Raw genomic sequence first — 14958 nt, forward strand, 5'->3', positions numbered from 1 at the left:
AGGACCGTTGGATAGGGTTCCTTTCTGAGCTTCCAGCTCTGTAGTATCTATCAGCCCGCTGATAGGGCAGCCTCCCGACGCCACTCAAAACATCCTAAAGGCCCCAAGCCAAACCCCGCTACCAGTAGAACCAACAGTCTAAAAGAAAGGAAAGAGCCACGACGCTCTGCGCATGTGCGCTCTTCGCAAGCTGAAAATCGTGCGGGGAGCTCTTCGGCAAGTTCCGCCTTCCAGCCTGAAGCGCATGCGCAGCCTCGGTTCCGTTGCGTAGTGTGCTCCTCTGTGGGACACTGCAGGGTGCAGGGACAACTACGAAGATGGCGGTTGCGCGCTTGGCAGCTGTGGCGGCCTGGGTACCTTGTCGGAGCTGGGGCTGGGCAGCCGTCCCCTTCGGTCCCCACCGTGGCCTCAGCGTGCTGCTTGCACGGATACCTCAGCGGGCGCCACGGTGGCTCCCAGGTCAGTGTCCGAAAGGCGGGAGTAGGATGCGTTCTTTCGAACGCCTCGGGTTCCGTCAGTTACCGTGCCTGCGCCGTGCGTCTTTGGCGCCCGGTTCAAAAATGCTCCTCCCCCTTTCTCAACACCCCAGTTCTAGGCGCTTTGTAGACTTCTGGTGAAGGCTGTGAGGAGAGCTCTGCCGCGGCCCTGCGGCATTCTGGGCACCCCGGGCCCTCGCTGGCGTTTTACACTGTGCAGTTTAAAGAGCTCCTGCTCCTTACCTGCCTCCCCTGCATTAAAGGCCAACGCTAGAAAAAATTAAAATGTGCGTTTAATGCATTATTATTAGTTACTTCTAGGAATTTGTAGATTGTGACTCCTAAAATGCTTAGACTGACTCTCCTTTGAGTTTAGGGAACCTAACAATGCGAGGCATGTTCTTTGTAAAAGTGTAGACGCCCTCATAAGCCTAATTTCTAGTTCTGCTTTCTTGCTGCACCCACTCAGTGAAAGAACCATAATCATTATTGCACAAATGAAACTAGAATTTGGGCTAAAAATCAGAGAACCTCGTATATGTATATATAGTCTTTGAATTAGATCCTTTTATTTTTTTGGCTTTGTGTGTGGTTCACACCATTGCCACGTAGCTGTCAGATGATGCATGGTGCTTGGAGTGGTAATTAATGTCACGGCAGAGATCTTTTGTATGGAGATTTTTGTATCCAGTTTTTAAACTTTTATAATCAGATTAACTTGCATTTAATTGTGCGCAACCAAAAGGCATGTTACACATGCAAATACTCCTAGTAAAATGTAGTATGTCAGTTCATTAACCAGAGTATAATATTATTTCATCTAGTTAGCACTTATTCATTGAGCACTTATGCACCAGGCTCTGAACTAATCCTTATGTTCAAAGACGATTTATGAATATAATTATATGAATCTGTCTACTTAGAACTTACATTAAATGAATTATAATCATCTCGGGGAAATTATGTTTTGAGAGGTGATTTCTGGAAGAGGATAGTAAGAATTTTTTTTAGTGCTCAGCTGAGTAGATGGGAAATGAACATGAGTGGATCAACATAACTGGTCCTTACCAAAAGTTTTAAATTTGGCATATTTCTCTATACTTTGAAACAAGCTTTTATGTAAAAAGGATAGCTTTAAGGCCTTCAATTACATCTTTAAAAAATCAACTTCTTAATTACAAAATGGGGAAAACTTTAGCAGCACACATGGATTCTCTTCTGAAGACTGAGAAGTTTTCAAAGTGGAGGACGGCTTCATTTAATATAAAAAAAGAAAATGTATTAGTCCAAAGACTCTAAGGAAGTACACAAAACTAGTGTCTTTGGAAAGAAGAGGTGGGATTATAAATGACTCTTTTAAAAAAATATCTACTTGTTTCTTAAGAGCAAGTATGGATTTTATAATGGGGGAAAATTTGAAAAAGATGAAATAGAATAATCTTATGAAGTTCACCAATTGTACTGTTGTACTTAAATTACACTAAAGTCTCTGTGTACCATTTACAGAAAGCCAAACCAACAAAACGCAAAGTGATTGCATAGGTCTATAAGAAATCTCTTTCCAAAAACGATACTATCATATGTTATTTTTAAAGAAACTGCTCATTGAACCCACCTCAGCTGACAATAAAATTATGAGTTGTTACCATGGCTCATGATTTCTTGGTTGAGGTAGGCAGATGGGTGGGCAGGTGGATGGGAGTCAGTAATAAAAAGGGCACAGCACGTCCTCCTTTGAAACAATTTTGCAAGGGCAGACCAAACCTGTTTCTTCCCTGACCCCCAAGAAAGTAGGGGATGAAAGGCCAGGCATGGTGGCTCACACCTGTAATTTCAGCAATGGGAGGCCAAGGTGGGAGGGTCACTTGAGCCTGGGAGTTTGAGACCAGTCTGGGCAACATAGTGAGACCCTGTCTCCACAAAAAATACAAAAATTAACCAGGTGTGGTGGTACATGCGTGTAGTGCAGCTACTGGGGAGGCTGAGGTGGGACGATGGCTTGAGCCTGGGGAGTCGAGGAAGTCCAGGCTGCCGTAAGCTAGGATTGCACCACTGCACTCTAGCCTGAGTGACAAGGTGAGACCCTGTCTCAAAAAAAAAAAAAAAAAAAAAAAAAGAAAGAAAATAAGGGATGTGAAACTTGTCAAACAAAAAATAAATTTAAAAACAAAGCCAAAAACCTCACAAGAGAGGGCTGAAACTATTGCGGGTAAATCTGAATGTTGATTGATACTGTTTAGGATACATGATAAAGCAGCAACAGGAAAATGTTTTTCGATTAGTCTCTGTCTTTTGTTGTCTTGAAATTCCTACCGCATTGTGTATTTTGGAAGAATCAAGATTGGACTTTGCTCAAAGAAGTTACTGATGTTGGCATGATTTTAAAACTGGAGATCTCATGCACAGACTTACTTAGTACTTTGAGTCTGTTCTTGTTTTTTCTATTAAATGGAAATAGTATTTAACATCAATTCATTGAGATAAGAAAGTTAAGATCGAAAATATATATGGTTTTCCAAAGACTGAATTTACAAACCATAGTTTACTTTTTGTGTACTTTGTTTAGCTTGTAGACAAAAGACGTCACTCTCATTCCTTAATCGACCAGACCTTCCAAACCTGGCTTATAAGAAGCTAAAAGGCAAAAGTCCAGGAATTATCTTCATCCCTGGCTATCTTTCTTATATGAATGGTACAAAAGCGTTGGCGATTGAGGAGTTTTGCAAATCTCTAGGTCACGCCTGCATAAGGTAGGAACAACACATTACTGAGAAAATATTGCTACTGTTAGCATTACAGTGGAGAATTACTTCTGTTCTAATCAGTTGAAGTAAATGCCAGCATTTTTATACATTATTTTAATGGTCTGTAAACTTGCATCTTGTGATTTAGGGTAATTTTAAAAGCAACCTTTAAAAGACCTTTTTTAAAGGCCTTTGTGCCACGCTGACAACCCTGGCAGAAAAGGACATCTTAAGGGAAATATTGGTAACTAAGCTCTTTAGAGGCAATAATGTATGTGACAACAAACAGATATACTAGTTGGCTTTCATACAGTCTCTTATATTATCATTTTCCACTGGGGACTTAAGGACTTTATTTGATCACTGTTTATCTAAAAGTAATACATGTATTTAAAAGTATCATATAATGCAAATTTCTTCTGAGTTTTCTCTTCCCTCTCCTGTAATCTGAATATGTATAAGCATAAATAGGGATAAGTGGTACTTAACTCAAGCTTGATTTTATAATTCCTAATTTTTCATACTGAGAGTTATTTTAGTAAATAACTTTATGTTATTGTAAGGTCTACCTGTAGCAGTTATATGTTTAGTATCCACTGTCCAGAAGAGATGGTATGATTTCGTAAAAAGAAGATTAGCCTGGAATTCAAGAAACATGAGTTCTAGAATAAATTCTAGCAATAACTATGACAAGACAAGTAAGTTAATAAACATTGGACCTAAGTTTGTCATCAAAAGAAGGAGGTTGGACTAGAGATAACTTCTGAGTTATTTTCTAGCACTAACAGCCTAAAAATCTATCCATCTAAATTTTTAGAAGAGTGACTCACAAACATTCATTCAATAATTCTAGAAAATACAGCTGTATATAAAACTTTCAGACTACCTGTTCAATATATTAGCAGCAATTATGTCAATTATGAAATTAAATAAGATTTAATCTTATTTCTTTTACCAAACTAATGAATTATTTTATTTTCATACTCAGAACTATTTTAAAATCTGTTCTGACTTATTCTGAAGATTGGAGTACTTTTTGGAAATAGATCCTCTAGCACTATACTGAGTGCTGCATAATAACAAAGAATTATAAAACATTGTACTTGCCTATGAGGACCTTTCATTCACGGTGGGGAAACACAAGATAAAATACATGTTAGAAATTTGGCAGAAATACTCATCAGAATGTGATTGTGTCAAAAGAACAGTATACTTAATTGCATAAAGTTAGAGACAGTGGGATTGAAATAGATGAAGGAACGTTGAAGAATAATTCAGATTTGGGTAGGAGGGAAGTGCTGTCCAAGGAGGGGGACTGTCCTGAGCAGAAGATCATAATATCAAAAATATTGTTATCACTTTTCTTTTTTGCCACTGAATAAATTTGAATCAAGAAATCACCATTTTACCAGTTCTAAAATTTCAGCTTTGAGACTATGAGAGTTATAACCAGTTCCTGTCTCCCTATAAGACATAATGTGGCTTTTCTGCATTTTTGGATCCTGTATGAGTATACCTTCATAAAGAATAGTGCTTAACTACAAATATTTAGTTTGAACAAGTTCCATTTTATTTGCTCTTATCAAAGTTCATCACAGTCTAATTATTGTTAACTATTGATTGCACTTTATTATAAGAGATTTTATCTTCTATTCTCTAATTTTTCAGGTTGCTTTTGTTGGGATTTTTTGCTGTAAAATTTAGATCTTCAATGATGAAATAGTTTATTACACAAGAAATAAAACATATGACTATATGAAAATGTTTTATTAAGGTCCTATCACCATGCCTAAAATAAGACTGATTCAGATCTCAGGAATATAACATATGGTTTTAAGGCTGGTATTCTCTCATAATTATTTGTAATAGAATTTTTATTTGGGACTACATCCCAGATTATTGAGGCTGCTAAGATGGAGATGTGCTACTGTTTAAAAGTTTTAAAGTGCTGAATATGTTTGGATTATCTTTGTCTCTGGATTGGGGTTCAGTGAGAGTTAACTATATTTTTTTAATGGTACCCTATTAGTATCACCAAGTATTTATATTTTCCTTCATGAAGGAGCTGTACAAGTATTTTGCATCCTCACCATATATTTGGAAGGCAGCTAACTGTAAAAGATGCCACATTCAGCCATATCCAATTGCCACCTACGAAGAGAGAAAAGGAGAAAATTAGTTGGTGTCTTTCCCCCTTTTTTCCTCCACCCCGTCTACCCATCTCTTACATACCCTGGATTGAGGGGGAAACAGTAACTGATTTAGACTGCACCAGTTGCCCTGTTCTATTTCCCAAGGATCCAAAATCGTTTCACTTCAAACCTAAAGAAAAATTTAATTTCTTCTCTCCCCTGTTTCTCATAAATCCCTTACTTACTGTACCAGCCATTCCACCAAAAAGGTTCATTTGAACTAGGCTCTGGGAAAGGATATCAGTAAAGAAGGGAAAAGATATCAGTAAAGAAGATGATGGAAGAAGGTATTCCAGGTAAAGGAATCAACAGTGTGAGATGTGAAACACATAAGAAAACATAGACCTATTTTAGGAACAGTAAGTTCATCAATTTGTCTAAAGCAGTAGTATTTCCTGATGAAGTGAGTACTACTGTAAAATTTAGTAGTAAAAAAAAATTTACTGTAAAATTAATTGTGAAATCAATCTGAAATGACCAGAATATAATGGTTCAAAAAAACAGGCCAAAGCAGTAAGTGTTTATGTTGTATATCACAGGGAGCACTGAAGGTAATGCTATAATGTTAAAGAAAAAAACTGACATGTATATAGTGACTCTATTTAAAGACAGAGTCATAGAGACACAAGATAGAAGGCTACTGTGATAGTCTAGGTCTAAGATGACAAATAAACACCTACACCAAGATACTGGACTTACCAAAGTACCAAGAAAGGGATGAACATAAGAAGAAATGAGAAAGAATGGTGATGGTATAGGGCAGGCAGTATTCTGTGGCCTGGAAAAACAAACGAATAAAACAGCCTCCTCTGAAGGAACTGACATTCTAGTCAGAGGGAGATGAATGTTTAAAAACCAACTTGATTACAATACAATATGAAAAGTGTTGAGTACATACAAAAGAAAGTGACTGGTACTAAATGGGTCATATATGTCAAGTGAAGTTCCTCAGAGGAGGTGACATGACTTAAAGGGTGACTACGAATTTGGGTTGGGGAGGAAGCTGTTCTTGGCAGCAGAACAGCATGCTAAGGCTCTAAGTTATAAAAGGGTGTAACTGGGAATTAGGAGTAGTTCAGTATGACTAGGGTTTAGGTAACCTGTGGGTGTGGTATGATACTTTATACCACCATGATTTTTTATTGATTTGATACCCTTAAGGAGAGGTAAAATTCATAGATCAGACAGATAACTGAGCCTAGGTAACTAGGAAGTTGGAAGGAGAAAGGGATGGGTTGGTGATGATGAATTTTATTCTGGTCTCCTTCCCTTCCATTAATTCACTAAATATACACTAAGCACCTACCACTCGCAAGGAACTGAACTAGGCACTAGGAACACATTGAAACAAAGCTTGTGCCCATGTGGAACTTTCATTCTAATGTGGGAGACAGACCATAAATAATCAAATATATCTCAAGTAGTAGTAAGTGCTATGAAGAAAATGAAGCAGAGTAAAGAATTAGAGAATGATGAAAGCAGCACAGTTTTAATAATTGAATGGTCATGGGAGGCTTTTCTGAGGATGTAATATTTGAGCCAAAGGCCTGAATGAAGTGTGGGAGCAATCTAAATGGCTATCTGGAGGAGAGTATGCCATGTGGAGAGAAAAGCTGATGAGATGGGAGCTTCAAGAAGCAAAGCGAAGATACAGTTGGGAGGGAGGGAGGGAGAGAGAGAAAACAATGAGAAATGAGATCAGAGAGGTGATCAGACACCAAAGTATGGTAAGGGCTCTGGATTTAAAGATTATAGAAAGCCTTTGGAGGGTTTGCAAGACGTGGTTTTGTTTTAAAAGGATCACTCTACTATATAGGGAAAGACAATGAGTGTGAAAATGCAAACAGGAGACTTTTTAGGAGACTATTGCATTCAGTTAGGTTGAGAGACAGTGTGACTAGGACCAGGCTGGTAGCAGTGGAGGAGGTGAGAAAGTGATTGGACACAGGAGGTATTTGAAAGTTAATAAGCCAATAGAATTTGCTAAAATACATATTGATTGTGATGTTTCACTATAAGCATTATAGTAATGAGGAAGGTGCTATCTTTCTTAAAAATTAAAGAAGCAGATATATAGAAATTTAGATATAGATTTTTTTCCCCTTTTTCCAGGTTTGATTACTCAGGAGTTGGAAGTTCAGATGGTAACTCAGAGGAAAGCACACTGGGGAAATGGAGAAAAGATGTTCTTTCTATAATTGATGACTTAGCTGATGGGCCACAGGTGACTGTTTTTGTTAAGTATGATGATAATTACTGTAACCTCGTATTTAAGCTGTTTGTTTTGTTTTGTTTTGTTTTTTGAGATGGAGTCTCGTGCTGTCACCCAGCCTGGAGTGCAGTGGCGCAATCTCGGCTCACTGCAAGCTCCGCCTCCCGGGTTCACGCCATCCTCCTGCCTCAGCCTCCCAGGTAGCTGGGACTACAGGCACCCGCCACCACGCCCAGCTAATTATTCGTATTTTTACTAGAGACGGGGTTTCACCGTGTTGGCCAGGATGGCCTCGATCTCCTGACCTCGTGATCCGCCCGCCTGGGCTTCCCAAAGTGCTGGGATTACAGGCATGAGCCACCACACCCGGCCTAAGCTGTTTCTTTAGATATGAAAATGTTTTTATTTAATTTAAATGTTTAATCAATTTTGATATTTGATTTAAAATGATTCTATTTTTACTTTCTAATTTTTTTATTGTACATGTTTTGTTTTATGTTTATAACCTGTTCTATCTTAAAGACCTAATATTTTATTTTATTTTATTTTTAGATTCTTGTTGGATCTAGCCTTGGAGGGTGGCTTATGCTTCATGCTGCAATTGCACGACCAGAAAAGGTCGTGGCTCTTATTGGTGTAGCTACAGCTGCAGATACCTTAGTGACAAAGTTTAATCAGCTTCCTGTTGAGGTAAGTCAAAAGTCACTTTTGCCACCTCAATATATTTACCGCTTATACTTCTTCTGCTCCCTCTTTCTTTGAGGGAAGGAGGGACAGAAAACAATAATTCCTTTGACTTACTGTGCTGGCCCAACTTTTGTCTTAGCTGCCTTTCTGTACACAATCTCTTTTCTATCTTCAACTCTTTGGCATCTTGTTTAAGATTTCCTTTCTTCATAGTCTCTTCAAATCATTCTGCCAAATATTTGAGACACATTAACAAAATCACACTTTGAAGTTTCTTTTTTTTAAGCCACATTTTCTTTATTATTACATTTACTTATTTGGATCATACATCGTGATCTCCTTTTGGTCCTCTTACTTTGTGGCATATGGGCAGTAGTGCCTGTTCTTATGACTATGTTAGAGTGGGCTAATGAACTGAAACTGCAGTCATCCCTTGGTATCTGAAGGGGATTGCTTCCAAGACCTCCCATGGATACCAAAATCCATAGATGGTCAAGTCTCTGAGAAAAAAAATGGTGTAGTATTTGCACATAATCTTGTATAATCTAAATCATCGCCAGATTACTTAAAATACCTAGTACAATGTAAGCGCTATGTAAATTGTTGTTATACTGTATCGTTTAGGGAATACGGACAAGAAAAAAAGTCTGTACACGTTCAATACAGAGGTAATCTTTTTTTTCCAGATATTTTTGATACAAAGTTAGTTGAATCCATGGATGCAGAAACCATGAATATGGAGAGCTGACTGTCTTTGTTTTAGCCTAAAAGCAGCCTCAGTTCCTCTCAACAGAACTCTCCAGACAGATATTGTCAGTCAGAGTGACAGAGACACAGAACTTAAAGAAAACAGAGCAGTAGTTAAAAAATATGGTCCCTAGGCTAGCAGCAGCAGCAGCACCTGAGAACTTGTTAGAAACCCAAAATCTTGGGTTTTACCCTGAATCAGAAACTGGGGGTATGGCCCAGCAGTCTGTGTTTTAACAAACCTCTTGTAAAGTTTGAGAGCAATGCTTTAGAGAATGGAGGAAGAGGAGAAGGAGGTTCAGAAATTGAAGAAAAAACATATGCAGTGTTGAATAGTAGAATGTCATTGATTTGCCTCAAGTTCTGCATTAATACTTGTGCCATGTATTAACTAAGTTCATTCTTAGTTCACGTTGTTTTCAGCTCCTTAAGAAATAGCACTGTGTGTGTATTCAGGTTTCTCATATTTCCTATCAGAGCTGAAATTACAAAGCTGGTCTTCCTTGAACTTATCTCCTGTTTCTGAATTTTGTTCACTTTCTTGGTGGTTTCTCATACATAGTTGCTCAATGTCTTCATGTTTTTCCCACCTTCGCCATTTTGTGGATCTAAATGTGGACTCCTTGCTCCATCCTCTTAACTCAATAATACAGCGCTTCTTGGGTAGGAAATTATCTCAAAGACATGGCAGATTGAAAAGGAGTTGATTTTTGGGGGTTGGGGGGTTTATTGTATTTTGTAATTATTGGTAAATGACAAAACCTGTGTACATTTGTTTTGGTTTTGTTTTTATTTTGGGGGGTTTTTAGGGTATCTCTGTTGCCCAGGCTGCAGTGCAGTGGTGCAGTCATTGCTTACTGCAGTCTTGACCCCCCCAGACTCAAGAGATCCTCCCACCTCAGCCTCCTGAGTAGCTGGGACCACAAGTGCACACCACTATGCCTGGCTGATTTTTGTATTTTTTGTAGCGATGGGGTCTCGCCATGTTGCCCAGGCCGGTCTTGAACTCCTAGGCTCAAGAGATTCTCCTGCCTTGGACCCCCAAAGTGCTGAGATTAGAGACACAAGCCACTGTGCCTGGCCATGTACATTTCTCTGCGTGTGTGTGTGTGTTCACATCAGTCAGAGTGAGCATAGGGTAGATACTTTCTAATTGAGAAGATTTATAATCTGCAAATCAAGGCATTTTTTGCTAATACTTAATCAGATAAGCAGTTGTTAACAGAAGCATGTTGAGCCCTTGGTTAACTTAAAAGCATGTATAAGGAAAGAGCACCAACACTAAGACCGCTATCTCTTCTCCACATAAACAGCTAGCCCTAACAATGTCAACGGAGCAGATGTGGAGATTTTTACTGTCTTTTATAACCCTGGGAATAGTAAGCCCAGCATTTCTCATTACTTCTGTAAGAACTTGACCATCCTCTTAACTGACTCTAATCATTATCACCTTCTTTGGACACTAGAGGGCCTCAGACATGATGCACAGCTGTTGGGAATGTAAGCTTCTGAACCACATTGCCTTGATAAGTTTTGTTGATGTAGAACTTAATATATTGTACATTTTCTTTGGGTAATGTCTTTGCTGTTTCTAAACTTTTTGTTCTTGAGGATTTGAGACATACAACATTTTATAAAGTTAACTTTGTTCTTCAAATTGACCATTTTCATTCAATTCAGTGGCAGGTAGCAGAGCTAGTTGGGGGCCAGGGATGCTTAAAATGAAACTATTATTAATTCAGTGTCGCCTTAATTAGCAAAGCCTCCACTTCAGCTAATAACCAGTGGGACTAAGTTCTATCTGCTGAAGTATTTACAAATTCAGAAACAATCCTGAGTAGCTTGAGGATAGCTAAATGTCATCTTTACTTTAAATATTTGGTTCATATGTTGTTTTAATACAGAGAATGCCATGATATTGATATAGATTTATACATTTTATAGTTTTGTAGAATTTCATTAATTTTAAATCATTTGGAGACATATTTAGAAGTACAGTTTTCTTTTTTTTTTACTGAATTATTAAGTCTTTTTGGAATTAAAAATACATTAAAAGCCTAAGTACGTATAGATTATATTATGTTATACATATTTTTTAAGTTCTTGTTTTCCTTTTTACATTTGCAATAAATTAACAATTTTAAACATGGGAAAATCATAGTATATTTGTTGAAACTTTAAATTTTTCAAATATGTGTAGCTTTTCTTTCCTTATTTTTTAAAATTTTTGATAAGATGTCCATTCCATTTTTCTAGAAATGCCCTTAATATTATATGATTGTAACAGTCTTGAAACTATTCATAGCTTGATTTTTGTTTTAGTTTTAAGCTGTGATCATCTTTCCAATAATCTATTATATATAAATAAACTTTTATGCTCAAAAGTGTTCATGACAATACCACAGTATGAGATGGTCAAACTAAGTCAATTATGGTGGACTGCTGTGCAGCATTTAAAACCTTTTCATAGAATTTTTTAAACCCAGAAATATATGTACTAAATAAAGCAGCATAGAAAACTGTATATGAATGTGTAATATGTATGTATTTTACATATTACACAAAAACCAAAACACATATAGACAAATATTGGAAGGAAATAAGCCACATATTAATGGTTTTTCTCTCCATAAGATAGGATTATGGGTGATTTATTTCTTTAATTATTTTTATGTTTTCTGTAATGACTGCATGTTACTCATTATACAAAATTCTAATTTTTTTAGAAAAATTAAGATAAATTATATAAAAAATAAGAGTTCTCAAAAAGTCAAAGGACATGTATATTTCATTTTAAGGGAATAAATGTACAGATATTATTGTTTGGCTTTCAGGAAGTATGTGGAAGACTTCTTTGTCATCCAGAACAAAAATCAAATTTTTTTCTCTTTTATAGGACTCTGGAAGGAAAAACTATATTTCTTTACATTCAGCCTAAAATTGCATGAGTATGTGTGTGATTGTTACAGTGTAATTACTCTTATTTTTTTATTCTTAATTCTGTGTTTGATTCTTTCTCTTCTTCCCCTATGCCATATCCATTTTAGCTACTTATAAGCACTTTTAGGTTTACAATTTTGAAATCTAAACAATGTTTATTCTAAGATTTGATTTTATTTAAATATGAATGATACCTGGACTGATTCCAAGAAATTGTAGTGCTTTTCTCCCCCTTCATTTTTCTTTTCAGTTGGGGTGAAGCAACATCTGATTTGAGATAGTGTATGATAAAATTAAATAAATTTAAATTTAAGTTTGAATCTTAGCCATAACAGTTAGTAGCCTAGCCCTGAACTGTTGCGCACAGTATTTCATTTATCTAAACCATAATATCCTCTTTTATAAAAATAGAATAATAACAGAATTATTATCAGAATCTTATGGAATAATATGTATAAAATACCCATCACAGTACCTTGCATATAGTAATTATTGATAATTATTATTGTTATACTTTTGTTATCTCTATCCTCTTATTCAAGAACTGCTTTCATTAGATTACTTAAAACTATTGCATGTGTTAATGTTGCCTAAAGTCACAAATACTTTTATTTTTCTTTCTTTTTCCAATAGCTAAAAAAGGAAGTAGAGATGAAAGGTGTGTGGAGCATGCCATCAAAATACTCTGAAGAAGGAGTTTATAACGTTCAGTACAGTTTCATTAAAGAAGCTGAACATCACTGCTTGTTACATAGCCCAATTCCTGTGAACTGCCCCATAAGATTGCTCCATGGCATGAAGGATGACATTGTACCTTGGCATACATCAATGCAGGTTGCCGATCGAGTACTCAGCACAGATGTGGATGTCATCCTCCGAAAACACAGTGATCACCGAATGAGGGAAAAAGCAGACATTCAACTTCTTGTTTACACTATTGATGACTTAATTGATAAGCTCTCAACTATAGTTAACTAGTATCACATGTTTAGTTGGTATGTAAACTAATGTATCCAGAAGATTGGAAGAGGGATAACAAATGAAAGATCCTGATACTTTAGGTTTTTCCCTTTCCTCTATTTTGTAAATATCAGATGAGTATTATTTAATGATGTATTTGCACAAGTAATGCAAATTGTGAAGAAGGACCAGCTGCTGTTTAGAAAATTTTCTGCTTCCTTCTGTCCTTGATTTTTTTTCATTAAAGTATTTCCTTTTTTTTAATTCAAGAAAAATTTACCTTTCTTATGCTTATGTTAGCTATGCCAGCTCTTAATTGCATCCTTTTCTAATTAGGATTATTAATAAAGCGTGAATATTTTGTTTTTTATTATAGACGGAAATTTGTAACATCTGATTTGAAAATGCAATTCACAAAATATAGGGAAATTTTTATTGAAGTAAATTTGAAATGATGGAGAAATTTCAGAAGCGTAATAAAGTTCACAATAAGGATAATACTTTATATAATGTATAAAGTATATATATTATATAAATATATGTTATATAAACTGCACATTATATTCAAACTTAAAATTGAGCTTTTTTTTTAAAGGCCCAAAATTGTACAGTGATACAAGGAGCTGTTTCTAAAATTTGGCTTATGTGTAATATATTTAAATGGGGAATTTCATCTAAAACAATGATGTAGTATTTTTAATATTCTGATTGGTAAAATTAAAGAGGAAATTAATCTTTATATATTATTTCTTGCAGAAACATTCATTATTTTATTAATATTGCCCTAAGTACAACTAGGCAAGTGATTGCCACCTAAATCAGAAGACGTTCTAAAGTCAGTAAGAAAGTGTGAAATGCTAGTATAAAGGTTATTTTTTTTTCTTTCCTAAATAACTAAAGTGAGGTGTAGATTGAGCCTTGATATTATTGAGTTAATGTTTTTTATTTATTAATTTTGGCTGGACTTTATTTAGCTTGATTAGGTTATTATCTGTCAAACCTTCTAAGTTGACAACATGACTCATATATATACATGTGTATAAGATGAGCATGTGTCGAAGACTTATTCAACTCATTAATGAGGAAACCAGCAGATAGTAAACCTGGTTCAAAGTACAATTCAAGAAACTGAGTATTTATGGGCATTGAAGAAAAAATGTTGAGGTAAAATTGCTGTGCAGAAAAAAGTGTTAATGAAGCTGACCTGACTACCTAACCTTAGAGACCTGCTTTACAAGGTTGGCCCATGATTGGCATCTGGGAACTTGGAGTTCAGGGGGCTTCCACCATTCCCAGAACTGATCAAAGTAGCTTACTATATCTAAACTGTAAAACAATATAGTTTCTCCTGAACACCTGCTTTCCTTCTGGGAGTCTGGAATTTTGGTATGTGCCAGGCAGAGACTACCCTTTGTGACCAGCTCCCAGTAAAAACCCCAGGCACTCAGTCTCTAACAAGCTTTTCTGGTTGACAGTGTTTCACAAGTGCTGTTACAACTGGTTGCTGGGAGAATTAAGCTCATCCTCTGTGATTCCACTGGCAGAGGATTCTTGGAAGCTTGCACTTAGTTTCCCCTGACTTCACCCCATGTGTCTTTTTTCCTTTGCTGATTTTGTTTTGTATCCTTTCACTGTAATAAATCATGGCCGTGAGCAGAACTGTATGTGGAGTCTTACGAGTCTTCCTAGCAAATCTTCAAATTTGGGGGTGGTGTTGAGGGCCTCTCCACAGATACAAAACTGGTTTATGTCCTACGGGGCAATTAAACTACAATCCATGGGTTATCTTTTATACTGGACAAAAATTACAAACGACAAAGATAAATCATCTATGAGTGCCACAGTCTCTGGTGCTGGAGTGGGTTGATAGAAGATGGCACTGGCTATTCAAGGACTTACTTTGCCTAGACATTGCTAGGTGTGAGGCTTGTTAGGAACATGAAGGCAAGGGCCCTTGCCAATGATGGTTTTCTGCCCAAAATAATAAATAAGATTAGAGA

The 14958-nt window shown here is 36.5% G+C and overlaps 1 protein-coding gene across 1 annotated transcript; it reads left to right on the plus strand.

Annotated features, from left to right (window-relative positions):
* Positions 1–242: 242 nt before the first annotated feature.
* ABHD10 (abhydrolase domain containing 10, depalmitoylase) lies at positions 243–14622 on the plus strand. Its single transcript, XM_001154093.6, has 5 exons — positions 243–459; positions 3043–3226; positions 7525–7636; positions 8177–8314; positions 12632–14622. The coding sequence occupies exons 1-5, from the start codon at positions 318–320 to the stop codon at positions 12974–12976; spliced, it is 921 nt and encodes a 306-aa protein (XP_001154093.1). The 5' UTR covers positions 243–317; the 3' UTR covers positions 12977–14622.
* The last annotated feature ends 336 nt before the right edge of the window (positions 14623–14958 follow it).

This window comes from Pan troglodytes, chromosome 2, assembly GCF_028858775.2.
Source record: "Pan troglodytes isolate AG18354 chromosome 2, NHGRI_mPanTro3-v2.0_pri, whole genome shotgun sequence".
Lineage (NCBI taxonomy): Eukaryota > Metazoa > Chordata > Mammalia > Primates > Hominidae > Pan > Pan troglodytes.